Source organism: Hydra vulgaris, chromosome 06 (genome assembly GCF_038396675.1).
Source record: "Hydra vulgaris chromosome 06, alternate assembly HydraT2T_AEP".
Taxonomy (NCBI): Eukaryota; Metazoa; Cnidaria; class Hydrozoa; order Anthoathecata; family Hydridae; genus Hydra; species Hydra vulgaris.
Genome location: NC_088925.1, coordinates 37,368,144 through 37,393,017, shown reverse-complemented (window position 1 = coordinate 37,393,017; position 24,874 = coordinate 37,368,144). Strand labels below are relative to the sequence as shown.

General features: G+C 26.6%; 1 protein-coding gene across 1 annotated transcript in view; it reads right to left on the bottom strand.

Moving 5' to 3' along the window:
* LOC100203891 (C-1-tetrahydrofolate synthase, cytoplasmic) overlaps nucleotides 1-24,874 on the bottom strand; it is a 62,217-nt gene that overhangs the window by 29,057 nt on the left and 8,286 nt on the right. The window contains exons 2-3 of the mRNA XM_065800046.1: nucleotides 14,473-14,557; nucleotides 8,925-8,984 (exon numbers count right to left, since the gene is read on the bottom strand). Of these exons, the coding sequence (XP_065656118.1) occupies nucleotides 8,925-8,984; nucleotides 14,473-14,557 (145 nt within the window). The remainder of the gene's footprint in view (nucleotides 1-8,924; nucleotides 8,985-14,472; nucleotides 14,558-24,874) is intronic.

Sequence of the window (24,874 nt, the reverse complement as noted above, 5' to 3'; positions counted from 1 at the left end):
TGAACATTGCAAGAGATAAGACTCAACAGAAGAAAAATTACTTTAAAGATCACAAATATTAGCGAATGATAGATTTAGAGAACTTGGTGATGACGATGGTTTTTGTGCTTTATAGCTTTTGATACTTAAGTTGTTTTTTAAATTGGTTAAAGAACTTGACTCAAAGCACAGATAGTACTCAGTACACTATTTAATAATGCAAGTAACTGTTTTATTACTTTTAACAAACCCTAAGCCATAACAAAGGGCTAATAATGGATTTATTGTTTGGCAGGAACACTTATTTTTATTGTGCTTCTATTAAATATTTTATGAAGTTTATAATTAACTGGAAAGTGTAGGTCGATGAATTTAAAAAACATTTGCCTATTTTCATTATAACATTTGCACTGAAAGTAGGATTGTACCAAATTATCTTGTGTTTATGATTATTATGTGTTGGTTCTTACTTATTTGTTCATTTCATAACCCCCACAGCTACCTCATTTAGGCATGATGTTACGTGCATTTAATACTGCTATATATATATATATATATATATATATACATATATATATATATATATATATATATATATATATATATATATATATATATATATATATATATATATATATATATATATATGAATGTATATCAATATAAATTATATATATATGTGTGTATGTATGTATGTATGTATGTATGTATGTATGTATGTATGTATGTATGTATGTATGTATGTGTGTATGTATGTATGTATGCATCATATTATAATATAATAAGGAACTTAATAGCAGTGCTCATTCAAATATGTTTGACACAGTACTCTTGGTAGCCATTGCAACCGAGGTAATAGCGAGAAAGAATTTCAGCACTTTTTTTTATAAGAAAAGTCACAAGAGTATTTGCAAATATCTAACTTACATAAACTTCAAATTATGTTATGTTAAAACATACTAAAAAATATATCAAGTTTTATAGTTTTACTTTCACTTGAAAATTGCATTGTGGCAACATCTCCTTAATTTTGATCTATAGCATTTATTTCCGTTAAAAAAAAATTATTATATAGTTTTAAAATTGTACTCGTTAATATGCCAGCATGGCCGAGTGGTTAGCGCGCAGAGCTTCTGAACAAAAAAGCCATGGTTCAAGTTCTACTACTGGTAAATTTTTTTTTTAATTTTTTTTAATTTTATAAAATACAAAATACTTGTGAAGCTTTATAGAGATTATATATAAACATATGTAGCGATATTATGCACTTTAACAAACAAAACGATTTTTAAAAAAGCTAAAAATTCTAAAAACATCAAAAAACGGGGGAAATTTTTTGCGTATGTGTCATGATTGAGATATGTATGTTATTTTAGTTTTACATTGCAAGTTTTTTTACAACTAAGTTAAGTTTGTGCAAGGAAAATGAGTATACAACATGTTTATATATAGAATATAAAATCTACAGAACTACAAAGTTGTTTTGTTTTGCATTTTGAATAACAAAAATTAAAAAATAAAGCAGGCTGATGATTTGAACTTGCCACACAGCGACCTTAACTTTTTTTAAAACAGTAAGGGGGTTTAAAAAGTATGTTTTTAATAAGAACATAATTGAAAATTCTGATTTTATATTTAAATTAAACCATTTTATTAAATTTATTATCTTCAAAAAAAAATTAAAAGTTAAAACTATTTAATATTGATATAATATGGAAATTTAAGGCTTTACAGCTATTTTACCACACCCCTGTTAAACATTCTAAACCGAGTGCACAACAACAGAATTTAGACAACCATTAAAATAGTATACTCCATTATTTTTTGGCTTAACTTAGATTTAGATTAGGGGTCGTCCATAAACTACACAAAGCTAAATTTCACTAATGAACAAAACAAAAAGATCAAAATTTTCCCTTGCAGTGTCGTAAGTTAAATAAAAAAACAAAATAGCTCATTAAGTTTAATGAAAATTGCCACCAAAAAGATCTAAGATCTCCTTCTTTTTTAAAAATTAATTTAGTGTTACTTAATTTATGGACAATCCCTTCATGTTTTATAGTCTAGGGTTTTTAATGGCCTAAGATCTTCTTACTTCTGCCATTTGTACAGTGTTTCGTACAAATGCCTGTAAGTGCAAACGCCTTTAACATATGTTGAGTTTGCAGGCAGTCAGGAACAATCGTATATAATAAATCTACAAAAAAGATGAAAATTTTGAATTTTTTTTAACAATTAGCAAACTTTCTTGCTATATTACTATTTTTTTGCTATAAATGCCATAATTATTATAGATATATACTATAATAAAAATTTTGCTATAATTAAAGCAAGATTGAAAAATATTTTAAATTTATTAGGGAAGGTTTTTAATGCCTTAAAACAACACTGATGACTGCGCACTAAACCACTGAGCTATCAATGATATGCATTTAGGAGAAAAACAAACCTATTATAAATCTCTTATAAGCTTTAGGTATGCGGAAAAGGTGCGCATGTTAATTTTTTTGCTCTTGAAGCAATTTTTCAAAATGAATTTTTTACATAAAATATTGAAGTAATCAAATAATAGGTAAAGAAATGATTGGTTTGGTATATATAAGTATAGAAATGGTAGGTTTGGTAAAGAAATTTTATGGGTCTGGAAGCTAGGATAAAATAAGGAAAAAGTATAGAAAAGGTCAGTGTGGAATAGACTTACAAAGACCTGTATTTTTACAGGTCAGATCAGCTAGTATGTATGTATGTATGTATGTATGTATGTATGTATGTATGTATGTATGTATGTATGTATGTATGTATGTATGTATGTATGTATGTATGCATATGTATATATATATATACATATATATATATATATATATATATATATATATATATATATATATATATATATATATATATATATATATATATATATATATATATATATATATATATATATATATATATATATATATATATATATATATATATATATATATATATATATATATATATATATATATATATATATATGTATATTAGGGTGGTTTAAAAAACAACTTTTTTTTTAAATAGTCTGCTGCACTTAACTAAATGTGTTCTATATAATACAAAACACTAGGTTTAAAATTTTTTTGAATAAAAAACATATTTAGGGGTGCCTCAAGACCCTTGAAAATTTGACAGGTCCCTACAATTTTGAAAAAAAAAGTTTTTCTAAAGTATGTCAACCTGGTACTCAAAAGAAGCAAAATTATATAAAAACATCAAAAATAATAGTTAATTTACATAAAAAACATGATTAAAAAAATAATTTAAAAAAAACTTAATAATATTAATTTTTTTATTTTCAACTTAAAAACAATAAATTTTAGGCAATTATATCTGAAAAAAATATTTTTATTTAAATTGATTATTATTGTTGAAGTTTTTATATAATTTCGCTTCTTTTGAGTACCAGGTTGACATACCTTGGAAAAACTTTTTTTTTCAAAATATTAGGGACCTGTCAAATTTTTAGGTTCATCAGGAAGTATGTCTAAATATCAAAAAATTCCAGTTTATAAAAAAAATTACTTCACAAGAAGTTGGGAATTGTTATAACTAATTATATAATAACTGTAGCTATTTTGCAACTAGGAAGTTACATTAAATTTTACTGCATTAAATATTTGGTCATTTGTTTTTATAATTTTTTAAAAGGTATTTATCTTTGTGCATGCATTTGAAATTAATTCAGATTTTTTGCTCAAATTTTCTTGATAAAATGGGTAATAATTTCAAATTTTTCTTGCAAACAAAGGCTACATTTTTTGGAAATATTATAGGCAGGTGCATTTTTTTGGAATAGATCAGTTTAATTTAAAATTAATACTTTTTCCTTTTAGTTGCCAAATATATTTTGGTAGCATTGTCTTTTTTGCGTATTTTTTATGTTTAAAAGATTGCTTGTGTTGGCATAACACTTTTTCCATTTGCCTTCTGATAACCTGATATATTGTTTATCAGGGTTACTTTGTGAGGAAACAATGTAAATAATGTAACTAATATTTTTTGATAAGCATTTGCCATTCATAGCACCATGTGGATTAAGACTTTAGATTTTTTTAAATTTAATCAAGTTTTATTTTATTTTAAATTTTCTATTCTCATTGACATTTTGAAAATATTAAACATTCTATTCTATCTGTTAGCAGTAATGACTTGACTGTTAGCAGTAATGACAAATATAATACATAAATAACTTATATACTGATGTATATTTTGAGAAATGCATTTGTGAAACTATTGACATTACATTTTTTCTTTTGTTGTTTGTGAGCATGCTTTCAAAAGTTTCAACTCAAAGTTATATAACAAATATATTTGTTATATGTATTGTTTATCAAAACGTTTAGCTTTAACTTTTTTAATAAATAGACTTTAATATAAGCTTATATTATTAACTGATTCGATTATATTAATAATAGAAGCTTATATTATTAAACGATTCGAAGATACTAATGAAAATATTTAGTTTATTAACTTATATTTGACAAAAAATATTTGATATTCCAATGTTTTGATGTTTTTGAATTTTAAATATAATAGTCATTAATAAGTAGAATGTGATCAAACCTGTATGAAATTGAAGCTGAAGTTTTAGTTTGATAAATTTTTTATGCTAGAGTTGTCCTTAAACAGTAAATTTGCCCATAAACAGTAGAGTTAATAATATGCTAACTCTACTGTTTAAGGGCAATTCCACCATTACTTACAAGACATTTTGATTTCTGTAATGTCACATTTTTAAATATATATTTCTTATTTTAACAGATTAAATGTTTATATATTTATAAATCATCCCAAAATCATTTATTTGTTTTCCTGATATTGAAATTTTGTTCAATTATTGTAAGTTTAGGAATCATAGTTGATTATATGCTGTGCTATTTACAGGACACCAAAAAACATTGCATTAAACCAGTTGTTTTCAGTTGAATATTTCAAGCCAAATATTTAATTACATAGCTTCTTAAATTAAATTAAGTAGTTATTATTCTGCATAAAATTAATTAAAAGATTGTTTTAGCTATTTATACATCTTAAACCAAATTAGTTATCGTTACTTACGGGGACAATTATATGCTATTATCAAAATGTAGTTTACCTACTATTTATATAAAAAGTAAGATGCATGACTTTAATTTTAAATTTAAAACAAAAAAATGACACAAATAACATTATTATTCAAAATTTAAAATTTTGAAACACATGGCAACCCAATAATTAGTTGATTTTTATTTTAAATTATTTGCTCATTTTATCGAAATAACTCACTTGAGCGTGGAATTGCCCTTAAACATATTTTGACTTCAGGAAAAAAAATTTAATAAAAATATTTTCTATAAAATCAACTTTTCTATAAAATCAACAAGTTTTCTCCCTTGCAAGTCCTTCAGACAAGCAAAATTTTTTACTATCGTAACAAAACTACCGAGCGCTATTTGTTGCACCCAGAAGGTCATTTATGGGCGTGTTTCACATGCGCAGAGCGATTGCTCCCGTTTCATCACAAGGCCTAAATATATATGTATATATTAGGGTGGCCCTAATTTTTAAACTTTAAAATTGTTTAGCTCATAACTCAATTTCTTATTCCAAGCATGTAAATAATGATCTATACAAAATTTTAGCGTAATTGGACAACTGCAAATCGACCCTCATTGTCCATGAAGTTTTGAAATTTTTGCCCTGAGAGTCATTTTTGAGGTAAAAAAGTTTAAAAACTGTTTTCAAAACTGTTTGTGCTGCTCGTGTAAAGTTTTTACTTTTAGATTGTCTTTTTTTTAGACAGTAAAATGGCATTAAGTTCGTCTGGGAATTCGTCACTGAAGTTAAGAAAAGATTTTCATGTCTGTCTTGTTGGCTACATTTCAAATCAAATCGTCAGAGCCAAATTGCCTTTGAACCGACAAGTTTTATGCATTTTCTTCTACAATGTAAGAGTTGTAAAGCTTACAACAAAGAAAAGTTCAATACTGGTGATTCAAGAAGTTTCCATTTTTTGGCAAAAAGCACGAATTCCTACTAAAAGAACTGACAACTGTGTTGAGAAGTTACTAAAACTGTATGATGAATGGAAAGGCTTACAAAAGAATTTGAGGAGAGGTGCAGGCAAAGACAAAGAAAAAAGAGATATCTTTGTAGACAATATGAATGATCTGTTAGACATAGCTCATTCAGAAGCTTTGGAACAGATCAAAAATGAAGAGGATAAGAGTTTCTTAATCCTTCAGCGCCAAAAAGGATGACCAGGGTCTATGCTTGGTGTGGATCGTAAACTAAAACATAAGGAAGAAAGGGCACTGAAGCGCACTGCAATGGAAAGTGCTAGGAGAAAAAGGACTTATGAAGAAATGGAACAATATTTTGGTACTCATGAGCTTTCTACATCAAAAACTGATTATTCAGCATCAAGCAGTGAAGACATTGATAGTGGTGACGACAGTGAAAGTTCACCTGCCATCATTCAGCAAATATCAACACCAGGAGGAGCAGCAAAAGTTCCAACAACACGAAGTACATTGCCATTTTTCACTTCCTGTCTCGCAGAAGTTTTTGATAGGTGCAAAATTACTGACAGAAATAGGGTTTACATATTAATGGCTGCTGCAGAAGCTTTTGGATGTGATACTGAAAACCTGGTGATAAATCGCACTTCTTTTCAACGCCTTAGAAAAAAATTTAGAGAAGCAAGACACTCAGAAATCTAGCAAAACTTTAACCTAAATGATTGCCAAGAATTAGTGTTACACTGGGATGGAAAGCTGCTCCCAGCACTCACTGGTGTTGAAAGGTAGTTAAACTGGCAATAATAGTAACTTTTCAAGGCAAGGAGCAATTGTTGGGAGCCCCTGAAATTCAAACATCTTCAGGTGAAGAGCAAACTATGGCTGCTTATCAAGCAGTGGAGAAGTGGGGTTTAACCGACAAAATTCAGGTAATTTGCTGTGATACGACAGCAAGCAACACAGGTCGAGTAAATGGTGCCTGTACAAACCTAGAAAAATTGTTTTGCTGTGACTTATGTACCACATTTTTGAGTTAGTTGGAACAGGATCAGGGGTCAAGGGGATTGGAACAGGATCAGGAACAGGATCAGGTGCAACATATATATATATATATATATATATATATATATATACACACACACATATATATATCAGGCTCGGACATATAATATATATATATATATATATATATATATATATATATATATATATATATATATATATATATATATATATATATATATATATATATATATATATATATAAACACACACACATATATATATCAGGCTCGTACAGGAATGGCATGTGATCGCACACTGTAACTGATTAGACTTATAACATATTATCTTTAGAACTTGACCACAGCGGTTTGATGTTTTAACAGTTAAAATGCTATAAAAAAATTCTTACGTTAAGAAAAACTTTTAATCATTGCTCTTTTCTAAAGTTTTTATTATATGCAAAGACTTTGAATAAAATAAAAAATTAATTATAGTAGTTGTTTAAAATAAAAACATTTTGTGTAAATTAACAAATAATGTTATATTTAAATTCTTTTTATCTAGGCATATATTTTTAATGATAAAGTTAAACGTTTAAAAGTAATTTTCCATGTCTTTTGAAAGATAATTTTTAAGTTACTTTTAATTATGAATAAGTTAAATTAAATATTCCATTGCAATGGAATGATTTAATTGCTTTATTTTTTTTGTTTCTATTTTTACAAAGAATTGTTAAAACTATGATATTTTAAATACAAATTATTTTTTTGCAACTTTTTGGAAAAAATAAATGCTTATACAATTTAAAAATAATATATATAACACTTTTTAATAATTTGAATAAAATTTCTTCATTCATTAAACAATCATTAAAAGTAATTTGTAAAAGCATATTGCATAACTTTAATAAAACGTTTCAAAGGATAAGTTTTAAAGTGATTTATTTTAAATGAAATTAAAAACGTAACAAAAAGTAATTTTTGATATGAGTTTGAGTTTTTTGAGTTTTAATTTAGTGCTTATATATCTTCTTTTTCGTAAGGAATTGTTTTCTTTTTTCATTATTGTTTTTTTAATTTTCTTCCTAGTTTAAGTTTAGTTTACTTTTTTTAGCACATTTCTAAAATGTTAAACAATCATCAAAACATCTAAACAGTCTTGGTCAAGTTGTCAAAAAATAAAACCATTTGCATGGTCAGCAATAGTGCTCGATCGCACATCATTCCTGTCCAAGCCTGATATATATATCTACCCTCGGAATTAGGAAAAATGAGGTCCCAGTTTATTGCCGACCTCAAACTATTGGAGGTCGGCAATAAGAATTTGACACAAAGAGGTTACCATAAAACATAGAAATGAGGTCAGCAATTTTTTGCCCACTTCAAATACTTTATAGTTGGCAGTTAGGTCAACATTGCCAAATGCTGACCCTAATTCCAAGGGTTGATATATATATATATATATATATATATATATATATATATATATATATATATATATATATATATATATATATATATATATATATATATATATAATATATATATATATATATATATATATATACACACATATAAATTAGTAAAAACACTTATCTATCTTTTATCTTCAACATAATGTTTCAACATCAGTAGGTTCATCAGGAAGCTTCCTGATGAACCTACTGATGGTGAAACATGTTGAAGATAAAAGATAGATAAGTGTTTTTACTAATTTATTATTGCTCTGTTCTTTAAGAACATTGAGCACTTTATTTGTAGAATACACTGATATAATTTATATATACATATATATATATATATATATATATATATATATATATATATATATATATATATATATATATATATATATATAATATATATATATATATATATAAATTTAAGTTATTACAAAACATTACACTTGTTCCAGTTTTGACTTTCATTCCCACATAAACTGTTGAGTCCTCACGATTACCAACCTAAAATATTAATCGATTAAATTCACAACAATAAGTAATATGAGGTCCTCAAGTAGCAAACAATTAATATTGCGCAAACAATATTGATTGCTATTATAACAAATATTGCTTACAGTATGCAAATTGTTATTATGACAAAAAATATTACTTTCAATATGTAAACAATATAGACATTATTGTGACAAATGTCAACATAGGTACAATTAATAAAAAGATATAATATATAAAATTGATATAGCACACCTAAAGTTTGCATTCCTTTACAGTAATTCGATTCTTAAGATAAAAGAATATAAATTTGTTTTTAATAAATAGTTGCAAGCTCAATACCATAAAACCGCCTAAGTTCTGTCACTTAAGCTTTGAACATTTATTTATCACACATAAATAAAAAAATTTCAATTTTATTTCCTGATACATACAGAAAATTTTATTGATAACTGATATTGTCAAAAAAGATCTTTTTTAATATAAGTAGTAGTATTTTTATTTTTTATTGAAATTAGTCTACTATTTTATTAATTTGGCCATTATCACATTTGCTACGCCACTGGTTAATGAGGTTAAAAATATTTTTTTATATATATATATAAATATATAACTAATTAAAATATTTTTATATATAAATATTTTTATATATAAATATATAATTAATTCAAAAAGGTTTTTTCAATTAACAAAAAAATACTATTTTGCTTTAAATGAGCATTATATGTATATTGGAAATTCTTGCAAGTATAGTTGACCATAGTAGAACAGCAAGATCTACACAACCAATCATCACAGGATTTGCAACGCATCCATAATTAATGTTGAGCTGTAATTTTATCTCCAAAAAAATGTCGCAAGCTTGACATTTTTTTGGAGATTTTTTATTCAAATAAAATATCATGGTGTGTATCCATTATAAAAATGTCAAAATTTACTGGTGAATTTACAGGTAAAGTTACCGGTAAACTTTACATTCGCAACACTTATCAACATTTCACAATATTACTGCTAATTGTCTCCTTTGTTGTTTATCTGTGAATGACCAAAGTTAGAGTATTTCACTAATTTTTATAAAAAAAGTAGTTAACTTTTAAAAATTAATAATTTTTTTTTTGTAAATATAATTAATTTGGTTAATTAATTCTTAATAATACTAAGATTAAATTTGATCATTTATTTTAATAGTTTGCTTATTTTAAATTTTAATAGTATGCATTTTTTCAAATTGTTGTTTTGCTAAAGAATTATTCAGCAGATTAAACATAAATATTTTTTTTTTTCATAAATTCATATTTACAAGCTAATTACAAATATTATTTGAGAAAAAAAAGTTTTAAAAATTTGAGTTTTGCATGCTTTTTAAATATTTCTTCATGACTGATATTCTTAAATATTCTTAAATGACTGAAGTTACATGGTGACCGAACTTTGGGAAATTTACGGTACACAAAAATAATTTTACTGCTGCTAATTAAAATAATATTACTAAATAAAAAATTATTTTTTAACAGCTTTAACTGTCTTTCTACTTTTTTGTCATTAAAGTTTAGTTATTATACCTAAACATCTCCCCAAACTATAGCAACAAATGTTCGCAGTCTATTAACATAAGTTATTTGTTACTGTAAAACAATTTTATTTATGAAGCATATGCTAACATACATTTCATAACAAACATAAGCGATAGCTTAGCATTATAATTCATCATCCTAGTCATAGCCGTAGTGATTCTAGTAATTCTAGTAGTTCTAGTAATTTGTTAATCAGTACATTGTCCAAGTAAGTAATTCATCATCCTAGTAATTCATCATCCTAGTAATTTATCATCCTAGTAATCATCCATTCGTCCTAGTAATTCTAGTAATTCTAGTAGCTCTAGTAATTTGTTAATCAGTACATTGTCCATGTAATGTGTTTCAGCAATTTGTTGTTACAGTAATTTATATTAGTAATTTATTTTAGTATTAAATTCCACAAGTTTGTTACAATGTTCCAGCAACTACTTTAAATCCAGCAATATGTCGCAGTAAATTCATGCCAGGATCAGAATCATCATGAAAACTCTTATTGTTTTCTGTTAACTCCCAACTTACTCAGTTGTTGATTGCAGCCTTGTCAAGAGTAAATGTGTTATTAAAAAAAAAAAACATTCTCCTTATTTGTGACAGAAAATTTAATCATAATTTTTAGAGAAGTTCCCTAAAAATATTTTTCTTGAAGAAAGAAGCGAAAAGAACAAATTTAATCACAACAAATCAAAATTTGACACTGAAGTTTTGTTGTTGCGAATATTTACGAAAACATTTCTTTTCATTCATAACTTTTTAAAGTTTGAACAAATGTTAAGTAAATACAGTAATAAGATTGACTAAATCATGATTTGAAGAAGTTTTTTTTTTATAGCAGGAACTCCTTAAGAGACCTTTCACCTAACAATTTATATTCATTAAATATGCCAAAGCTATTTTATAACTTCCAAATGCTTAGTAATTAAACTTGCAAATAATTATTTTTACTACTAACTTTATAATGTCAAAAATTATTACAATTTATAACATCAAATAATAGAAAAGACATATAAAAAAATTTTTTTATGTTAATATGTTATGTTCTATATATGGATAATAAGGCATGATCCCCACTTTATGGTAGCGGAATCTTGTGATAGATTTTTCTATACTTTCTAGACAAAACTGGAGCTCTGAAAATTTTAGCATTTGTGTAGTCATAAATGTGTTAAAATTGTTTCCGGGGCAGATGACTAGAGGATTCATAAGGCTGGGGCACTGGGAACCATGTCCCACTTTTATCTAAAATATATATATATATATATATTGTATTTTTAAAGGGATCTCAAACTTCTGAGACATGTTGTGTTCATATTAAAAGGAATGTTAAAAAAAATGTTTGGGCTAAATGTTTTTGATTAAAACAAAAGAATAAATACATACCAAGAAAAACTAACTTTTTTGTTTTAGTCGAAGCTCGCCTTTTCTGTTTTGTTGTAGGTCAAAAAGTCAGCATAATACACATAATTGAGTTTGTTTACATAATCGATCTTTTAAATGAACAAAAAATCAATGACATCAAGTACTAAAATTCTTAGGAAAAAAATGCACTTGAATAAATTATCAAGTAGATTGCTGCTTATATTATGAAGACTATTTGGTCTACAACAAAACAGAAAAGGCGAGCTTCGACTAAAACAAAAATGTTAGTTTTTCTTAATATGTATTTATTCTTTTGTTTTAATCAAAAACATTTAGCCTAAACATTTATTTTATCATTCTCTTAAATATGAACACATGTCTCGGAGGTTTGGGATCCTTTAATAAAGTAAAGATAACTTTGAAAACATTGTCTTCAAAAATGATGTTATCAGAGGTTTAAACAAGTTAACGGCTCATTTCTACATTGCAAAATGTCAAAAAAGATACCTAAGCCTAAAAAAAAAAAATTTGGCAAAAGACTGCTGTATTGTCTTGGTGATTTTGCAGAAATCTAAATGCTTGTGATTCAAGATGAAATCTAAAGTTACCATTGGTGTTAAAGTCAATGCACACTACACCCTGTTGGCAATTATTCATTAAACAAAAATGACCAGCTTAAAGAAAAATCTTTTTGCTTCATGTCAGAAGATAACAAGGTTTTGACAATGGTTATGTGTATGAAGTTCAGACGCAAATAGTTAATTATTTAAAAGAAAATCATCCTAATATTTCAAAGATTCTTCATTTTTCTGATGGTTGTGATGCACAGTATAAAAACCATAAAAAATTTTATATCTGTCTCCATAAAGATGATTTTGACGTTGATGCAGAGCAGATATTTATTGCTACAAGTCATGGTAAGTCACCATGTGAATGGTATTGGTGGCACTGTAAACCATTTAACTGCAAATGCAAACCTATTAAGACCAGACATTGAATTGTAATAAAATGTTTGAATAAATAAAATTTTTCAGCTAAGTAGAACAATTCTTGGAAGTAGGAGCTATCATCAATTTAACCCAGAATCTATAAATTAACTTTAAATGAACAAGTGAAAATTTTAATATAACAGGTATGTTTTCTTTTTCTGGTATTCAAAGTATTTAACCTAATTAGCAAATTAACATTAATACATTGACATTTAGTGAATTTATTTTGTGAAATTATGATGTTTCATTGGATTGGTATGATAAATGAAATTGACAATATTGAGCAAAATGTTATGCAAACATTTAAGCAACTGTATGGTTTAAACAAGTTTAAACAAACTTTTCTGGCTATCTAGAACAGATGAGTGTTGGGTTCCAATTACCAACATAATTTGTACAACTGATGCACCTGTAACAACAACTGGATGTATGTATACTTTGACCATTGACGCATCTAAAAAAATCTTAACACAATCTTGACATTTTATATTTTTCTATTTTATTTTGTAAATTAATAAAACGGAACAAGTACAAGCCAAAAAAAAATTTTGAAATTTAAAATGCAAACAAATAAAAAAAAATTTTTTGAGAAAATAAGTGGGCATGGCTCTAGTGCCACAGGCCACAGACCCTCTGGTTGCCTACCCTGGAAACAATTTTAACATGCATTTATCAGGACTAAGCAAATGCTGAAAATTTCAGAGCTCCAGTTCATCTGGAAGGTAGTGAAAAGTCTATCGCAAAATTCCACTATGAAAAAGTGGGACACTTACCCCAGTCCCCCTCTCTAATGTCTGAGGGCCTTGAAATCAATTTTAATGTGCATATTCATTGGCACTACAAAAATGTTAGAATTTTCAAAGCTCCAGCTAATCTGAAAGGTAGTAAAACATCAATCACAATATTCCGCTACTAAAAAGTGGGGACTGTGCCCCATTTTCAATATATAGATATTCATATATTTGCAAATGAAAATCCTTATACTCTTTGAAAGACCAATTAAAATAGAATGGTGTATAATATATATATTTTTGATATTATCAAGACCACATGGGTTTCTTGAGTATTAAAAACAGGTATATAAAAAATGCCTAAATTTATTTAAATTGATAATTACAGGTACTTAATAATAATTTTTTACACTTCTGATCATTTCATTGAACACCCCCAAAAATAGCCAGTTACACATTTTTAAGTAAAAAGATTAAATATTTTAAAATTTATTTAACTTGAAAACTTCAAATAAACGTTGCAATTCTAAGGAAACAAGAGGGGGCTAGCCTAAACCTGTTAAAAGTAAAATGGTCATATTTGAGGGTCTTCTGGAGCCAGAGGCTAAAATTTTAAAAAATACTTATTTTACTAAACACTCTCTGTCTGTCTCAACAAATCAGCAAAATCTGAGATGTGTGGTGACATGACCTGGCTCATTTAACATGGAACTACCCCATAGTCAAATCCTCAAAACAAACTATTGATTGTGTGGTCATATAAGGACATGTGATCGCATACCTTCCTGGCTAAGACCGATATACCATTAAAAATAAAATAAAAACATATACTTTTACATAGAATCACCTGCAAAATTGATAGTCCTGGAGAAAATGAAGGATGCTTTTCTTTTATTGATGCGATTTCTGCACTTGCATTTTTCAATATTTCTCTAGAACAAAATGTATATAAAAACTTTTAAAAAAGCAGAACTATAAAAACATAAAACATGGTTATTAACTTTGGTAAAAACTTTTTATACAATCATTGACATTTTTGTTTTTGCAAATGTGTCATCTTTTTCATCAGATATGAAAAAACTTTTTTTATATCTGAGTAAGAGACAAAACATATTTTTATTTAAATTTTTATATTTACATTTAATTTAAAAAAAAACCCACTTTATTATATATGACTAACAAAAAACAAAAGTAATAAACTATGTTAAATAGAAAAAAATATTTTAAGTCTAATTTTAAAACCCTTTTTTATTTGTTTATTATAAACCATCTTTTTTGTCAATAATTTTTTTTTTTAGTATAAAATAAATAAATCTTACTATCAAAATAAGAAACAAAATATATTGATAGTTTGATGATATTTTTTGCTATGCAAAAGCCTTTTTTGCCTTGTTTTAAAGCATTAAGCTACCAGCAGTTTACGTATGCGTTAAGCACTTTTACATACGCCTAGACCAATTTCCATTAAGTGACTTTTTATCATTCTTTAACTTTTTAATTATTATATGCACTGTAAGATAAAATAAGTAATTAATTTTATAAAAAATCACATTAACTTTTGAATAACAATTATGTAAAAAAGTTTGTTACAAAAGTTTGAACGACAATAAAACAGGTTATTTCAGAAACAACATAAGTCAAAATAAGCAACTTTTGGAAAATAAGAAAAAACATTTCAATTTTTTATGCAAAGGATTAGCGGTTTTCAAAAAATTACAAAATATATTTGTTACTAACTAAAACAAAGTAGTATTAAAATATATATATTTTTTAATTTTCTTTACATCTACCCTCAGGTAACACAACTCCTTGCTTAACTTATTTTTGTCCAAAAATGACTTATGGTATCTCTGAAATGACTTGCTCAATTATGTGAGATATAAGTGCTATTAAACTACAAAAACTCGATTAAGCTAATTCTATTGAAATATTTAGTAACAGAAAACAAAATTGATTATAGTTAAAGACATTTTTTTTTTAAATATGAAGTTATTAAATGAAACGTAAAAAAAAACCATAAAAGAAATATATTATGATAAAAACTTATTATTTATAATCTTGCGAGCACAGAAGTATTTATAAAACTTTTGATTGCAATAAAAAAAATTTATTTAAATTTCTATTTAATAATAAAAAATAAATTAATAATAAAAAAAAAGTTAAATTTCAATTTATCTTTATTTTATATTCTATTATATATATATATATATATATATATATATATATATATATATATATATATATATATATATATATATATATATATATATATATATATATATATATATTATATTATATTTTTATTTTTTTATTGTAATGATTGATTTTTTCGCTTGAAAAACACTCATCTTTGCTTGAAGCAAAGAGCATAATTATATAATTTAATTATGATTAAAAAAAGATGATCTAATTTAATAAAAATGTATAAATTTATTCTGGTAAAAAAAATACTTTAATTTTGATTTAAAAAATATATAATTTAATTCTGATTAAAAAAATATATTTAAGTTAATTAAAATTAAAGTTAAGGCTTGGGTTAAACTTAACTGCAAATTTATTTGAAAATATTACTAAATATTGTTTAATATTTAAATTTTATTTAATCTTAACAAAAAAATTAGCTCATTTTTATCAGTTGTTTTTTCGGTTTTCCTTCCTAAATATATATATACATATTTTTTTTTACTCAAAGCTAAAAAAAATAAAAAGTGTTCTGAGGCTGCATCAAAAATTTGCACTAAACTTAAGTTAAACTTTTTTTATAATGCAAGTTAAAGTGAAGCAATTATTTTTTAATAAATGATATATACAGGGATATAATTTTAATAAATGGTGTTTGGAAAAATAATCTTTGCTTTCACAACAAAATCACTAATAAAAAAATTAACTTTTAATAAATAAAGTAAATAAATAACATAATTTTTTTAATTTGTTACTCGTTAATTTTTTTCAAACACAAATAATTTTTAGTTGCAAAGCCGCAAATCATAAATTTAAGAAATAATCATTTAAAAAATTTAACATATTTTAATTCATTTATACAAAGTTTGAGAAAAAAAAAAGTGCAATATTTTGCAAATTTTGAGAGAGAAAAAATGCAATAAAAATGCAATATTAAATTGCAAACTATGAAATAATGAAAGAAAATAAACATTCCCTAATAATAATAATAATAAAAAATAAGTTAAACAATATTCAACTTGTTTTGCGGTAATTTAAAAAAGTCAATGTTAAAAAAAGTTAATGTTTCTAAAAAATAAAAAAATAAACAGAATTTTATGTTGTCAAATTCACATTAGGCTAATGCGTTCAGCATTTTTATTTAAAACAAGGCCTGCGAAAAGATATTTTTCAAATAGATAACATTTAAAATAGGTTCTCGGTTTGCAGGACTGCCAGATGATTTTCCTGTTAGTGATCTTCCCACATTTAAATAAGTTAACTTTAATCTTCCCACATTTAAAGAAAGTTAAAAACAACAGTTAAGATCAATCAACTGTTTCACAAATAAGCTAAAACTTATTGAGTTGTTAGGGTAAATCCTAAAATTCTTGTGATACACAAAGACAAGTTTTTATTTTGAAATTAGTTCATCATAAAAAAAACCTTTTTGTGAGACACTTTTTTAAAAAGTTATGTGTGCTGAGCACAAAGAATCCAAAGGAAACAAATCAAGCATAAGTTTATTTGGAAAAGGATTTTGCTTTATTGTTTGGTTTATCTGCATGCAAATGTAGCTGTAGCTAATTATGACAATTTTTTTTATTTTCATGAAAATGCGTTTGGTTTTACATAAATAAGATTTTTTAAGTAGGATTATGGCAATTCCATGTGAAATGTCTCCGGTCTTACTGATTTTTACACCACTCAAAGAGTTTGTTTGTTTTTTTTAACATATTCGCTTTAAACAAGGCTGCAAGCAACCACTATTAGATTTGGAAGTTACTGGAAGAAAGAAGATGAAGTTTATAGAGCAAAATAACATTGACAGACAACTTAAAAGATTGCAAATTATATGATTCAGGAAAGCAAGATAAAAGAAGGGAATTCCAAAGAAGAGATGTTAAAGGAAGAAAAAAAAAGATGAATATGAGTTTTTGGAGCACTTATAAACAGTCAGATTGAAAAGATGAGACTTCATTAAATGACGAGTAACACGAGAATGAATTTTAGTAGAAGGCACAAGAGATGCTAGCTCTTTAGAGCATTGCCCATTATAATAATTGTAGAAAGGACAAAGAGAAGCAATATTACAACAATGTGATAATGGTTGGAGGTTGGCTGCAAGAGCAGGTCTAACTATGTTTATTTTTTGCACCTTGTCTAAAAGAGAAAAAAGGGCATCATTGGAAGTTCCGCCCCAGATATGGCAACAATGTTCCATACAAGGATGGATTTGAGATTTATAGAGATAAAGAACTTTAATGAGTTATGATTATTCCCAAAATTTTATCATCTAATTCCAAACAGTTTCAAAGATGACTATTTAAACTTTGCCTTCAATCAACAAAAATCCGCTATTTTAAAAAATGGCTTTGGCCTTTGCTTTTGTTCTCTGTGCAATGGAAATCTGAAAATGTGTATACTTACAGATTTTGAGGTAAGGAATCCAATAAAACAACTTAAAGTATATAAAAATAAACATAACACCTGTATTTTTGACCTTTATTGAAATTTTACTGGGTTGAGTTTAATTAAAAAAATGCCTATGTAGCTCAATTTTTTTTTTTTTTTTCAGATGTTGCCCTAAAGAGTTTAGTTGGAGTTGTTACGAAGAATTGGAGAGTGGTCTTTTCTTAAACAGAAAAAAAAAACATGGTCAAATTCACATCAATTTGTTACTTATAAAATATGAATTATGAAAAAAAAAGGTTGTACTCTTAAATGCTTAACACACAGAAGTTGATGTTTAATAATTTTCGGAACTAAAACTGGAACAGCTTTGACTATATCAAACTGTTCTTTTAGATGTTGCTGACTTGCTTTTCTGTTTTCTTGGTAATTTTATAAAATGCAATCCTTAATTTTAAAAATTTATAGAAACTTTACTGAGGGTGAGTTAAATTATTAAAATGCAGATGTATAGGCCTAATTTTTTTTTTAAAGTTATCTTAAATAATTTAGTTAGATTTATCACAATGAATTGGATTGTGGTCTTTCTAAAACAGAAATAAAAAACTTTGTCAAATGTGCATCGTTAGTAGATAAATTAATCTGACTTTTTTATTTAATGCTTTTAAACATTTTATTAAATTTTCATTAATATACTAAACAAGTTTTGACTTACAAAATTAATTTTAATGAATAATAAACAATTGTTTTTTTATTAACCAGTGCCAACAATTGGTTGAGACAATTATTGATAAAAATATTAATATTTAATAAAGTTGTTTACCATCACTTTCTGCATTTCATCATTTTATCATTTTCCACGTTATATATGCCACAAAAGTTTTATATGATGGAGCATTTATTATTTTATTTAATTTGGCATTAAATAGTTTACAAAATGAGCCTAAAAGGTAACTCATAGTCAGAATGTAATAATCATTAGAATATCATAACAAATATAAACCTACCTTTGTTTTTTCACCCAAAAATATTTTCAAGAAAATACTTCTGACAGCAATAGGCGTGGGACTTCTAGTTAGGCAACATACTGCAGTAGTGGAATGTGTTATTGCTAATTCAAGAGGTGATGTTTCTAATTTTGCAGTATCTTTATCAATTGTATTTTGAGTTATGGAGGAAGTTGATCTCATGCACTCAAAATTTAGCCTAATAAACTTGTTAAACTCCTTTAATTAATCGACAAATCAAGATTTTGTTCTGATTTAATGAGGGGAGATAGGAAAAGAAGGAGGGGGGAGAAAGAGGTTTATTAATAAATAGGAGAGTAGAAATTTTTATTTCTATAAATAAGTTTATATTTTCTAATTGTTAAGAACTAAACCGACCTCAAAAATTAGAAAATTATAACTATAAATGATTTTTTTTTTAAGTTTCAAGGTAGAGTTTCTTTGTTCATAACAAGTAAAATTAGGGATGCAGAGCCCCAAATAGACTCCAACTATTTGTCTCTATTTTTTCCTGATCTCTGGTTAACTTATAATCTGCAAAAAGAAAAAAACTCAGAAGATTTAATAAATTAGAACGTTTTGTTTTTAAGCCCGGAGTCCTTGCTGCCATTATACCTAAGGACTCTAGTTCAAAAACTAGAAGTTTTAATTTTTTTCCTTTAGTAACCCATAAGCTTTTTTTTTTTTAGGGGTCCTGGATTCTAAAAAGTAGAAAGAAGTAATCTTTTGTGACTTTCAAACCAGAGTACTTTTTGGGACTCAACATCCCTGAGTAAAATTTAATAAACAGAGGGAAGGGGTCTTAATAAGCTCAGGGTGGGTGGGAAAATTTTCCGAAAATTACTAAACATCTACTTCTGTGTATTAAGTCTTTAGGAGTACAACCTTTTTTTTCCATTCATTTTTCATAACTCCTGTTTTATAAGTAACATATTGATGTAAATTTGACAATTTTTTCTTATCTGTTTATGAAAAGACCACTTTCCAATTATTTTTAACAACTCTAACTAAACTATTCATGACAAAATCTTAAAAAAAATTAAGCAACAGACATTTTTGCAATTAAACTTGACCCAGTAAAATTGAAAAAAAGGTGTTATGTTTATTTTTATTTACTTAATGTTGTTTTATTAGATTCCTTTTCTCAAAATATGTAAGTGTACACATTTTCAGCTTTCCAATGCACACAGAACAGAAACAAAGACCAAAACCATTTTTCAAAATGGCAGATTTTTGTTGGTTGAAGGCAAAGTTTGAATAGTCATTTCTTTGAAATGCTCTGGAATTTGATGATAAAATTTTGGGAAAATGTGGTGTAAAAATCAGCAAAATCTGAGACTTAGGGGTTGCATGCCCTGAATGTGTTTCACATGGAATTGCCAATATACATATAGGCCTTGTTTTGAATAAAAAACAGCTTAGCACATTAGCTTGTTGTGATTTTGACGTCATAAAATTGTCACAATAAAATTACTACTGCAATAAAATAAATTACTGCAAAACAAATTTATTTTACTAATTAAGAAAAACAAATCTAGAAGTGTTTTCTAAATGTACATATTGTCTAATGTCTAATTTGTTTCATTTTTTTGTTTTGTTATGTTTTTTAATATTAAATAATTAAATTTAATATTAAATTTTTTAATATCATTTAACATAAACTAACTTCTTTCTTTTCTTGACATTTGTAAAAATGAATTAAAATATCCTAATTTTTTTTCATTATTTCTTAAAATTGCAACTTTGCAAATAATGATTTTTTACTTTTAAAAAGTTATTAACAAACAAAAAATATTATTTGTTGTGTCATAAATAATTACTTATTATCTCCCTCGGGGACATTTGTTGTTATATAACTTGCATATATAATTACTACTTTATATGTATATGTCCCTTAGGGAATCACGATTAATTAATATTAACATTTTCTATTGTATAACTTACATATGATAGATAAAACCTTAGATATTAAGAGGTGTTATTATTTATTATTATTATTACATAAAAGGTTGAAACTCCCAAAAACGTCAAGAGAGTTCGTCAGACAATTTATAGCTCATCAGCATATGCAAGGGACAAAGTGATGAAGGAAATAACACTGATAAAATTCAATGGAGAAAAGTTTTCCTATGTGAGTGATGAGGCAACATGTAAACAAATTAAAGTTATGAACACCCATATTTTTGGACCCAACAATTAAAATCAAAATCTTTGTATGATCGAGGGAAAAAAATGTGATGCTAAAACCCTTTCGAGGTTGCAAAATTATCAATTAATGACCTTCAGCATTGACCCTGACCGAGATTGCATTGGTCAAACTATGGATGGGGCAAGTATCTGCACTAAACCCAGCCATCTCTCACAACAACTTAATCACATTTGCTATGATCATGGAATCAATCTTTGTGTGACACAAGTACTAAAACGTAAAAAGATAATTACAGATACCAATCAAGCAAATAAGAATATATTATCAGACTAAAGCGAAGACGAATCAGATACAGAGAGTGACATGTTTGCATGAACATCTGATAGTTTTTTGCAACGCACCAAGTGTGCTTAGTTTAGAAACAAACAAAGAAGATAGAGACAAAAATAAAGCTGAAGCAATTCTGATGAAGAAAACGAGGAAGATGAGGAAGCATTTGAGTACGTTCCTGCATTGCCTAGTACTAAAACTCTCAAAGATGTTCAAACTATTGTAAAAAAATTCAAATAAAAACTTAAATTAGTCAAAGAGCTTTAAAAAAATGCTTTACCTCTCAAACTCAAATTGCAACCACTCAAATTCAAATTGCTAGTCCTTCATGTCAGAACTCGATAGAACAAAGCATTGAAACTGTTGTAAACTTTTAAAGACATGATCCCAGCTATACAAAAAACTCTTATATCATTTGGACATGATTGGCCTGATTATTTAGAGACAAGCATTCCTGAATTAGTAGCAACTCTTCAACCATGTAAAATGGTTATGGATGCCATGAGTGGCGATGATGCTGACTTGAACATTGCGTTAGAATTTTTGTTAGAGGAATTGCAAACAAAGAAAAGTTTTATTTGTGCTTGTTTAATTGAAGAAATTGAAATAGAGATTCTTAAAAGATGTCCAATCTTAACTGTTAGTCTGCTCAAATTTCTCAACAATCCAGGAGTTCTTGAAGAGCCAAAAGTGTCCCCATTCTTACTCTCATCAAATAAAGAAATTATTGAAGCGAAAAGATTCTAAACATTTTTTGACTTCATCCAGTAATGATGACAGTGATGATGTTGTGGAAATTGCATCTGAAGCTCATCAGACAGTCGAACAGATTCCCAATGATCTTAAGTTCCACCTTCTCGCTTCCTTATAACATCAAACAACTTCAAACTTTGCTCCAAAGCTCAAAGATCCACCTAGAAAGAAAAGAGAATCCAATGCCCGACAACAAATCCAAACCACTGATCCTAATGATTTGACTGCTGATGAATTTAACAGTTACTCGATTTAAATCAGACTGGATTTAAATCAGAAAAGTTATGCATGTTAGAAAATGCGTTGAAATTAATCAAGCCAACATTGATTCGTTGTGAACAAAATTTTTTAATTTCAGGCAACCACCGTAGTAAGAAATGGGAGAGAATGACAGCTGCAACTTTGAATGACTTAAGTCTTTTGAAAAGTTTTTTCAAGAGTCAACATTAATTTGATAAATGTAAAAAACCTATGGTACATTAATAAAATAATAATAAAAAATTATGAAACACAAATTTTTTGGAAAATTTCAGTTAATTTCATAGTTTTTTACATTATTGAAAAAATCTCAGTTCATCTCGGATTTGTACAAGATCTCATCTCAAAAAAATATTGTCTCGCATGGATCGAGAACCGAGACGAAAAAAAACCCAAGATTCTGAAAGTATAATCTTGATTTTACCATGTGCTTACCATCAAACACCACTTCTAAAAGAAGATAAACCTTATACAGCATTTGAAGCCGATAGCAAGTTATACCAATTTACTCATTTGTTATTTGGGCCAACAAATGCAGTTGCTGTTTTTCAAAGGAAAATGGACAAATTTATAATTAAAAACTCTTTAAAACAAACCTATGGGTAAATCCATATGAAATCATCCAAAAAAAACATTTTCAGGGCTCGAATTAACATCGAATGATAATTAAATTCTTATTAAGTAAGTTTTCTTATCTAAGTAACCTTATAAAATTCCCATGATATTTCTATCTATTGCTTTTTCATTCAATGTATTTTTTAATAAAAGTTAGCGAAAGTTTTTTTATTTCGCTTTATTTTTTAATAAAATAAAGCGAAATAAAAAAATGTGTCTAAATAATAGAACCTTTTACGATCTAATACTTTTTTTGATTTTTGATTTAAGTTTTGCCAAGTAACACACAATATTAAACTTTTTCCGTAACGAGTCAGCGTCTTTTACGGCCATTTTACGTAAACCACGCCCGATTGGAGTATTATGAACAATATGGTTAGATAATGAAAATGAACCTAATGTTGTTTGTTGATAAATTCGCGTGGCCTCTTTATGTTGCGCACTGCTTAAGTGCGATGCCAGTGAATCTTTTTTTATTGATATTGTTCCTGGTTTGATCCAGGTCATAGAAAACAATTTTGTTTGACTTATCCGTTTTTCAAATTGTTTATTGCTAATCCATTTATTGCTATTAATTTAAAATTAGCAAGTGTACTAACAAACTTTAAAGCTTTTTTTTAATAACTATTTAGAGTCTATATTGCCTTCCACTACTCTTCGCAAAATAAACTTATAAAAATATCATTAAATTTGTTCATAATGAATGAGCTAAATCGAAATAAAGCCCTTAAGAATTTGAGTTAAGAAAGTGACTTTTCAATCAATTAACTTTTATTTCTTTTTTCAATCAAAATCTTTTATTTCTTGATTCGAATAGGTATTTAATCGTTTGTTTTTTATAAATTTTTCCTTCCTTAAACAATCGTCTTTTTCCTGCATTTGAACATTTTTGCTAATTGATTTTCTAAATCTTTTATTTTTCTTTCTTTTACTTTATGCTCCGCTTTAAAAAAAAATTATTGTTACAGAAGTCACTGCAGTTTTATACTGTAAAAGAACACTAAATATTTGCGAATAGAGTATTAATCTTCTAAAATAAAAAAAGAATAATCACGAAAAAAAGAAAGATCACGAAAAAACATATTTTAAGAAAAAAACTAATCGCGAAGGTGCGAAAAGTAATCGCAATATGCTTAATTCGAGCCCTGATTTTCGACAACCTTACATCTCAGAATTTGTTCATTTTTACCTCACTTGCAGTCCATATTAAAAAAATAACAACTGCAAAAATTTTAGTTAAAATTACACATGGGTTCCAGAGATATCGTCAGTTGAAATAATGCTGACTCATCATTTTAGTGATTATCTGAAGCGACTACAAAGCAACTTTGACATTGTTTCTTCATAATGGCTTGGGGAAATTTTTTAAAATTTGGTACCCCAATAGATTATAATTAGAGGAATCCAAAAATAGCACCCTCAAGACTTGATTGTCTCAGGAAATGCCTCATTTATCCAATTTTGTTCAAAAATATTGACTTGTAAATTAATGATTTTTGGAGGTAAAATGAAGAATGTGGCCCAAAATCCTGAGTAAGAAGTGCAATTGTATATCATTATTTCAT